At 44.6% G+C, this 17,433-nt stretch overlaps 1 protein-coding gene across 2 annotated transcripts; it reads right to left on the bottom strand.

Moving 5' to 3' along the window:
- Positions 1-30: 30 nt before the first annotated feature.
- On the bottom strand, positions 31-17,360 carry LOC111078364 (alpha-amylase A). Of its 2 annotated transcripts, none has more exons than XM_022373006.2 (3): positions 17,256-17,360; positions 1,481-1,737; positions 31-1,416 (listed from the first exon to the last, which is right to left on the bottom strand). In XM_022373006.2, exons 2-3 carry the CDS (start codon positions 1,655-1,657, stop codon positions 109-111), a joined length of 1,485 nt encoding a protein of 494 aa, XP_022228698.2. In that variant the 5' UTR covers positions 1,658-1,737; positions 17,256-17,360; the 3' UTR covers positions 31-108. The 2 variants fall into 2 exon arrangements, with proteins under 2 accessions (XP_022228698.2, XP_041449259.1); XM_041593325.1 differs by having other exon boundaries at positions 17,252-17,341.
- Between the last annotated feature and the right edge of the window lie 73 nt (positions 17,361-17,433).

Raw genomic sequence — 17,433 nt, 5'->3', positions numbered from 1 at the left:
CCAACATTCCCAACTCTCATACGAGACGAGTACTGCATAATATCATTGTGTATTTAATAATAATAATCTCAATTTTGTATGTTTGAGTGGTTTCACGCACTGAGTCCCTCACAGTTTGGCATTGACGTGGATGGCCACGACACCATCGTCAGCGGAGCTGCTAATGGCAATGGTGGCGCGTCCATCGGAGCCAACGGTGATGCTCTTGCCAGTACAGTAGGAGCCGTTCTTCTCGCCGGAGATGACGTCGCAGTAGGTGCCGGCGGGCAGACCAGTCTGCAGGGAGCTGTTGAGATCGTAGTTGTCGTTGTTGAAGGCCACGAAGGCCTTGTTTCCACGGCTGAATGAGACCTGGTTGCTTCCGTTGGACCACCAGTTCTGGAGCGCAGCATCCGCGGCGGCATTCCTGAAGGCCACCATGTTGTAGATCTGGCGCCAGCGGTGCTCGCACACCCATCCGCCGCCGCAGGACTTATCGCTGTTGAAGGAGGGCGAGGCAATGTTCTGACCGTCGGTGGTGGGTGGACCCTGGTCGGTGTCGTCGAAGGAGAAGGAGGACATGACGCGGGGAGTGCCGAAGGGATGGGCCAACATGAAGGCGGAGGCCATCTTGTACTGCTTGGGCACCTTGTAGGTGAGCACATCAGCACCACCTGCACCGTGTCCGCGCTGGTTGTCGTGGTTGTCGATGAATACGAGCGACCGATCGGAGGCAGCAAAGCCCCAGGCGGTGCCCCAGTTGGACAGGTAAGTCAGCTTGTCCTTGCCGCGGAAGACCTTGCCGATGGAGTCGGAGTGACGGAACTCGGTGACGGCGCCCAGGCCAGTGTACTCGCCTTTGCCGATGGCCTCGCTACCCATGTCGATGACCTCCTGGACGATGTAGGCCTTGGATCCGGACGCGAAGCCGTGACCGGTGTTCAGGTTCTTGAGGCGGCCATAGATGACGCCCAGATCTGCGGGCCACATGTGCTTGGCAGCGTCCACGCGGAATCCGGCCACACCAAGATCGATCAAATGGTCCAGGAACTCGACAATCTTGTCCCGGACGTACGAGTTGCCCTGGTTCAGGTCACGCAGGCCAACCAGCTCGCAGTTGCGCACCTCGTTGGCGTCGTTGTAGTTGCTGATGCCGCAGGTGGGGTTGAAGTCCAGGGAGGAGAAGGGCACTGCCGGGTAGCTCTTGGTGCTGGGGCTGGCGGTGCTGCCGCCAGTGCCGTAGGTGCCACCATCGGCTGACATATGGTTGAAGACGACGTCCACGTAGGTGCGCACTCCGACGTTGTTGCAACGCCTGACCATGCTGGCGAACTGATCCTCGTTGCCGGAACGGGTGGTCAGCTTGTAGGAAATGGGCTGGTAGCGCTCCCACCACGGGCGGCCATCCTTCACGGCGTTCTCGTTGACGGGCGACACCTGAGACGGGCGCAGAGGCAGCAGGTGAGTGGATGAGGATTTCAAGTTTGCGGACGGATCTTACCTGAAGACCAGCGTAGCCCTGGGGGCCCAGGAAGTTCTCGCACTCTGCGGCGATGTCGTCCCACTTCCACTCGAACAGGTGGACCATACCGCTGCGGCCAGCAGCATAGTTGGTGTTGAACTGAGCGTTGGCGACCGCCAGGAAGGCGATGCACACCAGGGTCTTGGTCAGGAACATGTTGATGCTTGGTGGAACCTAAGTTTCACTCTGTGTCCAATCCGGTTGTTGCTGCGCCTTATATAAGGGGTCTGGAGTGCCTGGAAAGAGTCGAGTGGTTCTTTGGCTGCCTGAGTGATTTGCGATTCAAATTGAGATCTTATCGGATCGCTTGCCGTGGGGTGCCGTGTCCCGTGGCGGCTTGGGGGGTCGATCGAACCCTATCGGGGGGCTTGATTAGATATGAGTTCTCTGTCTTGCGGGGGGATGGCAGAGATTTCGGACGACTGCAGACTGATTGGGACAAGCTACAAGTCGAAATGGCAATTGTTGACGCCTCTCAGACGTCAAGGAATTCCCCCCTGGCGGCAGGAGAGGTGAGGGGCCACTCAGTACGGGCAGAGCAAATAAATCGCAGAAGCTAATGCTGCCAGTTTCTGTGGTGATTTACAGCCGCTGGCTGAGATTCCAGAAGCACATAAACATACGCTCGGTGGGGTTGGGTCGTATATCTGGCTTAGTTTTACGATGCTGATCGGAAAAACAGCGAGGGGGGCTTATCAGGCCGCACTTTGCCCGAGAGGCTCCGCACGGGCGGCTAGAAATACGAGCAACTCACTTGAATTCGCCATTTTTGGAATCGAGCACGGTCCACGAAACTCTAATTGGAGCCTATTTTAAACGTCCAGCATTTTCATTGGAATGCAGCCACACCGATTTCGAGTGCTCAGATTACGGACCAGACCCCTCAGTGGCCGTCTGCAAGCGGTCGAGTGACTCACTTGTTAATCGGCCAAATGAGCAACGACCATTCGAAGTGTTTTCTCAAGATCCATTCCGACACTTACAGCCACTCGAATCTAATGAGAAAACACGAACCAGTCAGCCGCAGGTAATATATTAATTGGAATTTTTATCTACAAGCACAGCTCATGTGCGGCGAGTGCCCGTGGGGCACTTGTGGGTGGCAGATGACATAAATTTGATAAGTTTTCAATTAAGCCACAATGAGCGCTAAAAATGCATTTGCTTCCATTTTCATTTCCCATCTACGCAGTGCACGCTGTGTGCACATGAAGATAACACATTTTTACTTGCACTCCAGATGGCCGAAACAATGGGAGCTTCGCAGGCGCAGGAGGCAGAGTTGCAAGAAACAATTTTGCATCAAATTATAGAAAACATTTTTAGCCGCAGTGCCAAAGGTGACACGTGTCTTGTGCAAATTGATGCCAGTTCGGAATGGCATTCAGATGGGGGCTGGGGGCTGTCTGTTAGTCAAGTTGGTGTACAAATATTTACCTTAAAGTGCATAAACGAGAACCAAGGTCTGAATGTGAGCATTTCCGCACATTACACCTGAAGTTGGAAACTTTCCTGCAACGGACACACAAACCCAAGCAGAAGCAGAAGAAAGTTGGTTATCTCTCTTACTCCTCCTCCTCCTGCCATGAAAGCCAATTTGAATTGTAAGCAAATGCCGGATATGGCAAAGTTCAAAGCGGAAACGTTTGCAGCATTTTCAATGCCCGAAAGGCTTTCTCAGCAACAACAAAAACAGGAGCAGGAGCCAACCAGGGAATGGTCGGGTGTCTGTGCCTGTGTCTGTGTCTGGCATAAGCCAAACTTCCAAGTTGCAATCTATAAATGCAGACGAACTTGCCACGAAGCCCAGAATAAAACCAGTTGGCTAAGTCGGCTCAGAACTTTGCACCTGTCTATAGCTCCAGCATTTATGTGCGGGCGTATGGGAAAAATTAATTTACATTTAAATTAGATCTATGCCATTTTCGGTCCAAAAGATCCGGACATTTGACAAAACAATTGCCTGCCGGCTGCATGGCACACCTATTCGAATGCAATCGAAGCCCTCCGTCTCCTGTCTGCTGTCTCCACCATCTTCTCCGGCACATAAAGTGTCCGGCATGGGGTATGCAAATTATGTCGGCTGTGCGTGCCACGATATGCAAAGAATTTTTGTGGCATGTCGCACCCCGAAGCGAAGCGCAAGGGGCTACCACAACAGAGGCCACAGCAGCTGATATCCCCAGCAAGGATTACTATCCGCAAGGATGCAGAGTTTATTACCTGACTATTGAATACGGATGATACAGAAGCGGTTTTCCTGTCTCACTGCTCTTTAAGGCAATCTGGATTTTATTGGATTGATTGTAATGGCTCGAATACATTCTGCTGGCGGAAATCTGCTGATAGCCCATGATAACCTTATCGACTGATAGCACTTAGGGTAAACAATGCCTTATCAAATAACCTACTATTTTTGGACATCGTTTTGAAGATCATTAATTACGACGATGATTATTGCTTGGAGTGGGGTGGATTCTATCGTGTGTCTTCCAAAGATTATGTTTTCAATATGCCGACGGGGGGGTGAGGGTGTTTATATAAATATTTTTGTTGCCATATTTGGAGTTGTAAGGACCGCACTCAGGGCGCTGTCATAGAGCTGTAAACGGGAGCAGCTACTGGTTGTTAACGGAGGGGGTTAACAGGCTGTTACGCTGTTAGGCTGTTAACAGCTCTGTTGCCCTGAACAATTATCAAAAGTTATTAAGTATCGTGATATTTAACTATTGATATATAATGTGAAGTGATTTTCTAATTATCTAATACGATAAATTCCAGATTCTGAATCCATCCAATGTGTGTGTCACTTGCAGAACACTGAATATTAATATTAAACAAATACCAAGGAGAACGTGAATTTATGAAATCGGTTTGAATTTAATAATTGCCAAATGTCACTTTGTCAGCTATTATTAATTAACAAGCACAATACAATTTCGATAATGATAATTAGTCAAATAGTCATCAAATTATTATTATTTTGCAACTATAATACAATCTACATATGTCTAAAATAATCTATACCATAAATTTGTAAAAAAAAAAACGGTGTATAAACGGCTCCTCAATACGTGCCCCAAATATGCTGTTTATTTTTAGATGATAGCTAGAGAATTCGGTATGGTTTGCACAAACAAACTTGTACTTTTCCATAAAAAGGTTCCTCAAGAAATAAAATATAATTTAAAAAAACTTAAATTTGGTCAAAAAGTGTGTGTGTTTGAACGCCTATTTCATTTCATTTCTCCGCAATGCGTGCACCAAATTGCATGCAGTTTTTTAAATGACAGCCAGAGTATGTGGCATTGTTTTTATAGTTTCGAATAGGTTTCCTCGAAAATTAAAAATTAATCCAAAAAAAAATCTCAAATTTGGTCTAAAAATGTGTGTTTGAATGAATGAATGATTTTATGATAGATTTTGTTTTTATACCTTTTTGTATGAAAAATTATTTTCTGAAATAATTGCAATTCGTGTAAGTATATTTGTTGCTTTTGTTTATCATTGTTTAATTTCAATGAATTCCTAAACATTAAATTTAGTAAGCAGCGAGGAGCGCGGCGGGCTGCTAGTATTAATACAATTTTATGGGTACTCAAACTAATGCGGTCGAATCACCAAATAAAATAGTTTAATAAACAATTCTAAGATAATGCACTTTAAAACTTTATTCTGAGTTGCCCACCATTAGAATAAGCAAGTCCCATCAGTACGCATTACAATCGAATGACAGAAACTCGATTTTCGCTTATCAGACAGAGAAGTAAAGGCAAAAGAAAGTAATAACTTCGTTTCCATTGTCTTTCAGAATCGTTTTACCGTGCTCCCCCCACATTCACACGAGCACTTGCACACCACACGCACATACAGGCATATGTATATATGGATGTATGTATGCACACCCATATGGTGCAAGCTGGATCGGAATGAGTCAGAGAACTGCATCCGCGGGCGTCGTAAACGCGTTCGCTGGCACAACACTTAACAGCATCGACACACATACACACACCTATACAACGAAGCATCGCTAACGACATCAACGCGTAGCGTTAAGTGTGTGTGTGTGTGTCTGTGTGTTGTAATGCATTAGATGTTACTTTGTCACATTATCATTTTGATTGCAATGTGCTAAGCACTGGCCCACATTCACACATGCTCGCAGGTACAGCTCCCCCTCCCACACGCCATTCCATTCTACATTGTTATGTTCGAATGGATTTCATTGCTTACTTTTAGGCGGGAAAATTTGCTGCATTTTTCCGAACGGCTTAAAGCGCATTACATTGCTCGTATTATTCGAGTTCATAAATTTCGCCAGGACTTACTGGCCCAATAAAATATAATACACTGCCACAACCAGACAACGACAACGACGACAGCGACGACAAAATGACCAACTGAAATGCCCGGCAACGGCACCGAACGCTAATAAAAACCAACTTTGACTCTGACTGCGGCGCTTCCTTTTTAGTGTCGCTCGAAAATAAAACGGAGAATAACGACGCAACCGAAAGCGTAGAAAGGAGAGCCAGGCTGCAGCCACGCCCCCACACAGATGCACACACAATGCAATGTAGTTGAAAATTATGAAAATTATCTGCCACGCCATTTTTATGCCAGAAACTTTGCATCTAAATGTCCATAAAAGCGGAAGCGTCGCGACGCCAAATGGCAAAAAAAAATAAAAAATAATAAGATGTGAAAAAAATAAACGAAGAAATAGTGGGGATGAAAAGAAAGAAAGAAAGGTCAGACCCAGTAACCGAAGCTGTGGATGCCCTTACGAATACATCTCGCTTATCGAAGCTGTTTGCTGATTCGCTCGATTCTATGATAAATTATCTAAGTTATGAGCTGTTAAGCTTCGACTTATTTACTGCCTGTAGTAGAAATAAAATGTGGAAAAGTGACACACAATGCAGACTCTGTGGGATCGGCAATGCATTCTGCCTCTGGAAGGGTATAATAACGGGAATAACTGAAAAGAAATGAAAAGGAATGGGGGGTAGCGCTATGGGGGAGATAAAAGGCCAGGCTACGTGGCTACGTGTGGGCGTGTCATCTGCCGGGCCTCAGACTGCAACGCCGCTCCATCGTTGGCATAGCCTCGGGGCTAGCTGCCTGGCAGCCGGCATGTCATCATTATAATAGAAATTAAGTGCAGTCCCAGCTTCAGTGCCAGTTGCACCAAGAGCAGTCAGTGCTCCGCTCTGCTCCGGTAATGGGTAATAGAATTAAAACGGCTTGGAAGCATGCCACCCAGTCAGAGCACCACGACAAAGGGACAAACAATGGAGCCGATTCATTAAGAAGCTAGACCAGGACAGCAGACGACGACAACTGGGCCATCTTTGGTGCTGGCAAACTTTAAAGCCGCACTTTAAAGCCAGACAGAGTCAAGCTGGGGAACGGAACTGCATAAAAAGCAATCCCAAATGGCCATAACCGTGACAATTGCAATCTGGTCATGTTCACTGGAGCACTCAAGTGTAAGCAACATGTCACTTGAAATGCTTGGACCGTTCAGGCAGTGCAGGCAATCCGGGCAGTGGCATTGGCCACCACAATGCAATATTGCACTTCCCGCATTCAGCCACACGTGCGTAGGGAAAAAACACACCATTTGACAGATGATTTCCCACATTTCAGCGGCACATTTTTTCCATCCGCACCAGCCAGATTGCCCAAAAATTTATGCCACACAAATTGTGTGTGTGTCAAAGTTGCAAACAAAATATTTTAATAAACAGCATTCAAGAACCACAAATACTCTCCCAATAACAAATAATGCGATAAAAAAAAATTGGAAAAATATCAAAAATGTTCACTTGTTTGCGTATCATTAAAACAATGCAGATACCAAACTAAGAAACGAGATAATAAAAATATTATTATTATTATTTATTATTTATTTATTTTTGCATAGATTATAATATTTGATTTCGAGCAGTCACGTACAAATTTAAACTAAAAAAGGAATAGAAAATCAAGTAGCGAAAGCGGCTGCGAACTTCGATGCAGAAACTCTCAGCTTGGAGATCAAACTGAAAGGCCAATTGGTGGGCTTTGGTGGGCATTTTTGGGCATTGGTGGACATTGGTGGGCCCACAGAACAGAGCGCATAAACAGTACACAAAGTACACAGGCCGTGACCGCAGCAATGAAAGGTGGTTAGCCACACACCTACACACAAGGATCGAATGACCACCCAAGGGATTCCAACTTCCCAACCGAGCTCCAATCAAAAATCTTCATAGGGCAGAGTCAAATGTGAAATGTGTTGGCAAAGAGAAAATTGAAATTTGAGGTGAACCATTCGCATTTTGGTGCTCGCTGCAAAGCAATTAAAAACGCGACCGCTTTCATGGACGACACAAACACCTCAAACATCGTCAAAACTTCCGTGAAGGAATCGAAAGCCATCAGCTGCGATTCCCAAAGTCATTAAGTTCTGTATTAGCCCCATGTCACGAACCGATTGATACAACTTTAGTTGACGGAGAATGGCTATAACTTGTTGGCCTGTAAGCCATTCAATTTGTCTTAATGCGAAAGCGAATTGCATGCCATAAGCCAAATCGCAGTGGGGAATAACAAACTGCAACCGCCAAGTAAATGACAATAGAAGCTCCACACAAAGCCATATCGAGGAACAAGAGCAGGACATTCGATTTGATGACTAACCTTGCGAAGCGCCAGGGTTATGAACATCAAATCAGCATTGAGTCTCGTATATACTCGTAGCTGTGTTCGACCGATATATCTTTATGGGTCACATCAACTAGTTACGAGCCATGTATCTATCTATCTATCCACATCCATTTGCCATATTCAAACGCCTGCTGTAGTGTGATGATATAGGGACGCGGTCGGTGACGGGGACGGGGGGACTGCCCGCCATTCTCAATTTATGACCCGCTATTTGTGGCCTCGACTTGAACCTGGCTCCGACCCGTCGCATCCTGGCCTGGATCGATTGTTTCGGCAATGGGAGTCGTGCGTATCGGTACATAAATCAAATCAAATGAATTTGATTTGTGCGCAGGAAATTGTCACTAAAAATAAGACGTCATAAATGTAATTTCCTCTGGTCTGTCTCAGGTCGCAGGGGTGGGGTGGCATGGACAGGCGACTAGGACAAAGCACCTTGAATTTGCTGAACTTTGCTATGAAAATCCCATGCCGTCACTGACATTGAACTGACTACACCTAGCGATGCCTTAATCAACCCATTAAAGCAATAAATAAAATAAATAAATAAATAATAAAAATAAATTTAAAAAAAACGAATTCGAAATACCAAATGTCTAAATAAACCCAAAACAACAATATAGGCAATAGGCACATATGGAACAGTTTGTAGACACTTATCAAAGTGATAATTTAGCATAAACTTGAACAGGAAGACAGACGTATTTATTTATTTATTTATATTTTATTACAGTACTTTTGTTCGAAATGAAATCTTACTGCTACAGTCATTGAATGACTAAAAAGAGGCATCCTTACTTGCCATGGGCAGCAACAAGCTTTATCGGCTTGTAGGCCCTTTGCATAATGTGAAAGAGTTTCACCTGCTTTCAGCCAGAGAGCAGAGAGCAGCCAGAGCTGCAAAAGCATTGTATTTCGAAACGAGCAAATATTTGCCAGTTAATTCCTACTTGTGCCTTCCTACTGCCCAAACGAAGGCCAAATCTCGTTCCGTTTCTCCCATGGCATGGACCTGCCAAAGCCCTCACCTTACCAGTCGCATTTCCTGGGAAAAATTCACACTACTGTGCACAACGAATTATCAAAACGGCTCAGAGACCATGAATGGGGCTTACACACAAGCACACTCGTGCCTGGTGACTGGCAATCACTAACCGCCGACTCATTTTTAAACGCAATTGATCAACACACACACACACACACACACCGGCACGGAGGAAATGGGCCAGGAGCCAGGACAGGAGCAGACTGGACCGGCAGACGACTCATGAATAAACCATGAGCGTCAACGCCAGTTGGCCAAAACAACGACCACAGCAGCAACAGGAGCGAGAGCAGCCGCGGACTGCAGCCAGTGCAGGACCCGGCCGGGACTAGACCAGGAGCCTACAGCTGGCCCGAATACGGGCCCAACTCTGCTGGCACTCAAAGTGCTTAGCATATTTTGCAGTGATGGCGGTTTTCAGCCCGTAATGGCCGAGTCACAGTTGCAGGCTGGCTGCTGTGGCCAACAGCCCCGAGCCCCGCCTGGCCCAGTCAGCTTAGCACACACTCACACCACGCCCGAGCCACGGCTTTGGTGCCACTGGTGCATCGGTACACCGGTGGAGCACTAAAAGTCTTAATTATTTCAAAAGGTAGACGTCGCACACCAGTGGCAGGAAGCCTTACGCATAATGATAATGCAGGTGTTTGCACGATCTAAAGTTTAAAGGTGGAGCTCGTCCATGGTGGAGCAAATGTTGCACATGTCAGAGAAACTATCAAGCAATTGCACGCTCGACTGGGGCAGAATTAAAATTATGTATCGCATTTCGGAATGCATTTTAAGTTGCAGCTGCAGCTGCCGCTTATCAGCAGACTTGCAGCTTGCCAGCACACAAAGTCAACAGAGAAGGGGATGCTGGATGCAGGGGTGCAGGGGTGTGGGTGCTGCAAGTTCGCTCAAAAGAAGCAAACAACATTTTTGGCTTGCTTTTAGACAAGCATTTTCGGAACTTATCCGATTGAACAGACAGAAACAAGAACAGCAACAGAAATAGAAATAGAAATAGAAACAGTGGCCACCCCAACGAAAATTAATATTAAACGGACAATTCGACAGCAACTTTAACCGAGCAAATGTGAAGAGCACGATTGACTGAACGCCCATACGCCCCGTGGCCTCAACATATCGAGTGAACTAAAATGCACACAAGCAGCAGCAAGATATTAGCACTCTAGGATACTCCCTACTATTTATTTTAATATATTCCAATTTAACAAAACAGCAGACAACAATTTAAGGAGAGTAAAGAGACACTGACAAAGAGACTTGCAGTATGTGGATCGTAATATGATGGCTTTCATTTTACTCGATTTAGTGGGTTCGTCGCTTATCGCTTTCTTCTACCTGTTGTGTAACATCCAAGCCAATCCATTGCGAGTATGCCCCAGCACTCGAAAGGCACTACCGGGTATAACAACAGCAAATCGGGCCAATATTCGAGTCTCGCCCGTGCAGGGGAAGTCGTGCCTGCAGAAGTTGATCGTTAGCAGGAAATTTCAGCTCTAGCTCTCTGCCAGAAAGTTACGCTCCAACTTTGCGCTGCCTTTTATGCGCTGTTATAGTTTATCGTTAAAAAGTTGGCGAGCATAGAACAACTTCTATTGGGACCTATGCAACAGAATCGCTGGCTCCCCCCCGAATAGGTGTTGCACGAGTACTACGAGCATTTAGTTATGATGATGGGGGATGCTCCAATTTAGGTTTCTCCAAAAAGTTGGACACAACAAAATAAAGAAAAATACTCGAATCTTTCGGTGCTGAAGTGTTAATAATGCACTTACCCGCTTAGAGAAGCCTACTTTGCGGCCGCAGCCTGGCTAGGGAGGAAGTAGGGAGTATGGTGTTAACGACCCCTAGACGACCTTGACGTCCGCAGCCCGTGTCGTGCATCTATTTCAAATAGATTGAAGCACCGCCTAAATGCGTTCGTGTGCAATTTATAAGAACGTGCTTCATCACACACACAGGGGGTGAATGGGTGCGAGAGCTCACCTAAGCAAGTTCAGATCTTATCATTCATTCTAACGAGTTCACCCACCATCACCCACCAGCACCAGCACCAGCTCACCCACATGGAGATACACACGGCTCTGGTTCTGCAGCATCCCCGCTCGACATTTATCTGTGCCAGGAAAACGTTTAATTAAGTCACTTGAATGCGTAGCCGGTTACCGTGGCATTTATTCTCAATGATGTTGCTAATGCTGATGACGATGACGATGGTAATGCTGCCATTGCTGATGGTGATGATGATGTCAATGCTGATGATGAAACGAGCGATGGAGCGATGGAAGCTTGGGACTTGGAGCTGGAGGTTGCCTTCCACCCTCTGGAGTGCTGCATGTCACCTGGTGACCTTGTCAGCAGCATTCCTGGTGCACATCGTGATTTCTTCTACAGTAATGGCTCCCTTAAGCGAATAGTCACGGTTTTAATAGTCTCCCCCCTCCAAGGGGAGAAATGTTCAATAGAACTTTCCTCTGTACACACTTATTATGTGTCCCTTTTCAACTCGTTCGACGGGTAACTGCTGCGCCACAATGTTTGACATCATTAGCCACACGAGTCAGTCCATCATTTATGCGGATATATGAATGTCGAAACAGGAAGAGCTCATTGCTGCCACTTGTGCTCAAAGAGCGATACTTGTTTCAGCAATTATCTATACAAATGCGTAGGAAAAGTCATGGAGAACAAACAGTGTCGTAGCGATCTGATCCGAATGCTCATTAGAGGCATATATCGTCAAGGAACACATCTCTGAGTGCCAAGGGATTTTTAATTTGAGTGGATATTAAGGAGCTCCTTTCGGAATCACAAATTTTAATTTAGTTGGCATGGAATCCAATTGAGGGAAAGGCGATGGATTTACCTGGGGGCAGCATGATTCTGTGACTACATAGGCATGCAGTCTTTATGGGGTTTCAAGTTCCTCTGGGCTATGGGGAGACAAGTAGCTCTCTTGTTGGAGATATCTGCGGGAGACGCATCGTGATGTTTTGGCAGACAGATTGAAAGCAGTTTCTGGTGTAATCTTTCCCCTACAACTCGTATTTTCGACTCATTGTAATGGGGTTTGCTTAGATAGTTGCCGAGTAGCGGGTATCTTGCAATCGAGAGATCTTTTATTGCGCTCTGAACCGATTGTTAATCACTCTGCAATATTTATGGTCTAATTTCGGCCGTTTGATAATTGTTAATTGTTGTACGCGCACTGGGAGCTAATTGACTTCCGTATGGCCGCTTCTTCATGTTGTACCACACTCATTATTCATTCAACCGTTTGTTGGTAACTCGACCTCCACTGCAGCTTTTGTTATCTGTATTATGTATTATGTATAGTCTACTAATACTAACGACCCCGGCTGCCTTCTTTTTCAAATCCCTGACGTCTCATTGTTCTCCCCAAAAAACCACAAAAAGCAAGCAACCACACAGTACACACACTCACTCAGAAAAGTATGCATGCAAGCGAAAGTGAAAATGTTTTTTGTGGCTGCTGCAGTTATTACTTCTGTGCTTTTGTTATTCCCTTGTGGCTGTGCTGCTGCTGCTGCGGATGCTGCTGCTGCAATATTAGTTGTTGCTAAGCTGTATCATTATTTATGCTATCATTGATAATTCCCTTGATTAATGTGCAGCCCAGCGCATCCCAGCTCCTACTTGCTTTTGCTTCTGTAATTAGTTTAGACGCTCTAGCCCAAGGTATGTTTCCATGGGGTGGTGACCTTTTCAGTCCCCAAGGTTAAGTAAATCATATCTATTTATTGGGCAGTGGACTGTTTGCGGTCTGCTCACATCCCTGCACCAGATACCTTTACACACAGTATATACATATAGTACGAGTATACGGCTTTATTTATTTTCTGCCATGGGCCATTTATTTGCTGTCATTTTCCTACGAGGTTGTCTGACCTGATTCTACGGACACATCCTCAAATATACCTCGGTCAACAGCCAAATGCAAATACAAACACATTATGTTTTGACACTGCTTCATACATATTTAAAGACACACTCTAACCCACACCCACGCAGTGGTGTAGACATATAAAAAGTAACCAAAAACCGAGTCACTCACTTGCATGTGTCAAAAAAAAAACAAAACGGGAGAGGAGAGACTAGGGAGTGTGGAAGTGTTAATGTGCGCTCTCTTTTCCGTGCTTACACATGCCTCTGCCAGCACTGAGCCCCCATCAAACGATTACGAGCAAAACTAAATTCGATTTGAATTTTCAACGATTTGAACGACTCGCCGGTTAAAGGTCGATGCAGCCTAAAGTGCTTAATAAATTCACTTTACACAGCATGCCCCCAGACAACAGCAGCAGCAACAACAAAAACAGCCGCTGCAGGGGAGGTGGATAGGTCGGGCAGCAAGTCAATTTGTCAATTTTAAAACAAACTATAGCTGCAAAAAACCTCAAAAATAGAAAAAGGCAACCCTTCAGACGAGTGCACCGAAAGTTTGATACCCAGTGGGAAAGAAAAATTAGGAAGTAATTCTTAGGGTGGCCTGGGAACTTGTTTTTCCCATTCTGGATTTAATAATTTTTCGAAGGCAACTCTATTTGTAATATTTGTATATTTTGTATATTTATACCAAACAAATTTTCTTGACCGTCACCTGATGTCACAGAAGTTTTTACAAGCGTACAGACGGATATTTAAAAATAAAATCATACGAAAAATATGCAGTAAATGGCATTGAAAGTGATTCTTTCCGATTGTCACATACATTTCCATTGCATGGAATAAACTCTATAGTCTATAAGTATCGTGTACACAAAAAAATGGGATTCCCATGTGGCATGGGGTGTGCGACGCAAGATGTTAATATAACAAAAAAATCGTGATAGAGGGGTGTGTAAAAAATATACGACCATTGAGAAAAAATTCAAAAATAAACATAGTATTCATATATACAGTTGTATGTATGTATGTGTGTGTGTGTGTTTGCAGAGCCTTGTATGTGACAATCTGTAAAATTCGACGTGCCAAACGCCGCACACAAACAATCAACAATCGCACCAGACAGACAGTCAGACAGACGGACGGTGGCAGTCACTCAGGCACAGCACCCAGCTACTCTCTCTCGTCCCACACTCACTTATTTATTCACCCACTCACTCAGTCAGTCAGTCAGGCAGTCACGCAGTCAACCATGGGGCTGGCGGAGTCGGATATCGCCGAAAGCAAAATCAAAGTTAAGCGCTCAATTTTCAATTAAGCTCGAAAAATGCACACGCACATATGTACATATGTACAGTACTCTTACAAACAAAAAGCTCCACACGTCCTATGGCTCTCTGGAAAAAGCGAGCAGAAAAAGGCTCAGTGGTGTCAATGGATGCCCGCGACAGCCTAATCAACAGCCAATCCCAAAAAGTCTCTACCCATTGGAAGGCTAACATACTTGAGGGGATGGCTTACACCACAAGACGAAAAAAAAAGGTACACTGACAAAATTAAGCTATGCATATTTACTATATGTTGTGAATACTAACTAGAAATTCTTTTTCTAAATCAAAATTTTAGTTATACAAGTATTTATATTTACTTTAAACTTATATTATTCCAATACTAAATAATATGATTATTTGTGGAACCATTATAGTCTGAAATAAAATTGCTATTATATTTTTTTTGGTTGAGATATACTAGTAATCAAATCAAAACCATTGATCATTGATAATTTCTGCTCCCTTAGCTTTCTTTTGAGATCATCTCCGCACAGAGGATATCGCATTCGTTGGTGGTTTCTCTGTCCAGTGAAGTCTCTCCTTCTTGCCTCGAGGCAAATCAAAGACGAGCACACACACACACTGACTCTCAAGGGGGGGGGGGCCTCAAAGTCATTCAAATGCTTAAGGCAGCTTGTGTTAAATTCACTTTGCCTGTCACCTGCCCGGGCCAGCCTGCTACCCTCCGCAGTAATGGACCGGGGCCAACACATGATACGTACGTCGGGATGTGTTTCACCTTTTTTTTTTGCTGGTAAAGTGGCTTCTTATTTTCGTTCGTTACGCGGCTGGATGATGTTTCCGTTTGTCTATGACTCGATGGTGAAGCAGCCCAACCAGCTCACAGAACACCAGACAACGTTGCTATGGCTGGGCACAGTAGCGATGTCATGCCGGAGGCGTAATCTGTTTGCTCTCCTAATTATACGTAGTAAATACAGTGTACACATGGGTGTGTGGCAGTGAACTGATGGCATTTTCTCATGCGATTAGGTTCAAAAGTTAAATGTTTAATGTTTAATCTGTGCCTCATGTTTGTCAGTTATCGTTAGCCTGCCGCTATACACAAATTATTACCTGGCAACTGATTGTCGAACCCACCCACACACACGGTGGGTGGCAGTAGCAGGCAGGACCGAAGGCACAGCATAGCTGAGGTAAAAATTTCAGACAGCCCACAAACAAACGCAATCAACAACATCATCAATGCCAGCTAGGCGTCAATAGTTCCAAGGCAAAATCGAGCTAAAGAGGAAGATGTACTTGACAGACAGACAGACAGACACGAAATGGGTGGCAACGAAGGAAGCGTTTGCATAAGATATTTGACTTGTCTAAGAAACCCGTCAGACACGCTGACAGACAGTTCCACCTCCAGCTCCTGCTCCTGCTGATGTTGCTGCTGCTCCTATCCACCTCCTCATCAATGCCATGCCAATGGGGCGTATACGCAACAGCGCTGACTTGTGTTTACAGCGTACCCGAATCCCCCTTGTAATGCCTAAGGAATTCCTAGAAAATTTAATTTATTTTTAGAATTTTTATTTTGCTCTGCTTCAAAACGCTCCTTCTCCTGCGGTTTATCTTGGGGGACAGGCTGTAACAGACGGAGACAGGCTGTGACAGAGTGAGACAGGCAGGTAAGCAAACATACAGACAGACAGACAGACAGGGACTGACAGGGACAGATAGACAGACCACACATTGCCATATCTTGTGGTGGTTCACCCTGGTGGGACCGCCAGTGTTATTGTACTTTTCGTGTTCAACAATTTCGATAAGTAGCAATTTTCAAGTTATGGCGATTCCTTCCTCCGGGCAACCTAATACCCCAAAATTGTGTGAGAGCACTCAGAGCCAGGACTCGAAAGACAGGAATCGGGCATTTAAGCTGCTCAGCTATTAATTGAAATCTTATCTTTTCTGTGGTATTTTTGTAAAACGTTGGGCCTCAAATAAAGCCATTGGCGAGGCCGTAAAACGTTTTTTCTATCTCCAAATTCAGCTGGTAAAGTGAAAATATCAGTTACAAAAGCGGGCAAGATATCAGAAAGTAAAAGTAAACGATTTATCCGCAACTTGATATTTAAACGCACTGCATATTTTAACCTACTTAGCGTCAATGATTTACTTTCTTCATTTTCTGAACCACTTTAAGGGAACAAATAAATAAATAATTTCGTTGTACTTCTGTCCTTCATAGCCAAGTTTCTTATTCCTTAAATTTAAATTTCTGGCTCCTTTTCTGCTACAACTATCCTCCTATAATTATCCTCCGACTAGGAAATTAATCTCGAGTTCAACTAACTCCATTAAATTAAGGGTTTTAGTGGCTTTATAATTTTTGGTTTTATGACCTGATTCGCTGATTCATTTGTCTGGTACATACATACATACATGAACATGTACATAAATATGCATTAAATTATTTGTTCTGCTATGTATCATACACATACACATATGCACTTGTACTTTGTACTATTTTCCACATCATTCTCATCCCCTATCTCAGCAACCCGATTGATTGAATTGAGATTAATTGTACGTTGCATATACATTTTTATTTATTTATTTATATGTGTGTACATATGTATGTTTGCACATTCTGGATGCGCAAATAAGAAAACAATCGGAATGGGCTTTGCGATCCATTACAGAAACCACGGCGATCCCCTCCTCTATCAGTCAGTATGTGCTTTGTTTATCGACACTCGAACGAATGCAAATAAATGGATAATTGTTTACCTACCGATCAGCGGCAATGAACACTTTTCCGAACTAACACGATGCCGACACAATGCGAATAAATCAAGCAAAATACTTTTTTAACAGTGACAAAGGCAGACTGGGAGCTGATCTTCTGTCCCTTATGGGAGGCCCCAACGGAGAGAGTCACTCGAAGTGGGACAAAAGCGCTCAAAGAGCGA

This window comes from Drosophila obscura, unplaced genomic scaffold (genome assembly GCF_018151105.1).
Source record: "Drosophila obscura isolate BZ-5 IFL unplaced genomic scaffold, ASM1815110v1 contig_186, whole genome shotgun sequence".
Taxonomy (NCBI): domain Eukaryota; kingdom Metazoa; phylum Arthropoda; class Insecta; order Diptera; family Drosophilidae; genus Drosophila; species Drosophila obscura.
This window is presented reverse-complemented; position numbering and strand designations above follow the sequence as displayed.

What these genes read in the sequence shown, in the direction of transcription:
- LOC111078364 (XM_022373006.2), bottom strand. Translation starts at nt 1,657, where the DNA reads ATGTTCCTGACCAAGACCCTGGTGTGCATCGCCTTCCTGGCGGTCGCC. An exon ending in AGGGCTACGCTGGTCTTCAG is followed by an intron (nt 1,417 to 1,480) that starts GTAAGATCCGTC and finishes CGCCCGTCTCAG; the next exon opens with GTGTCGCCCGTCAACGAGAA.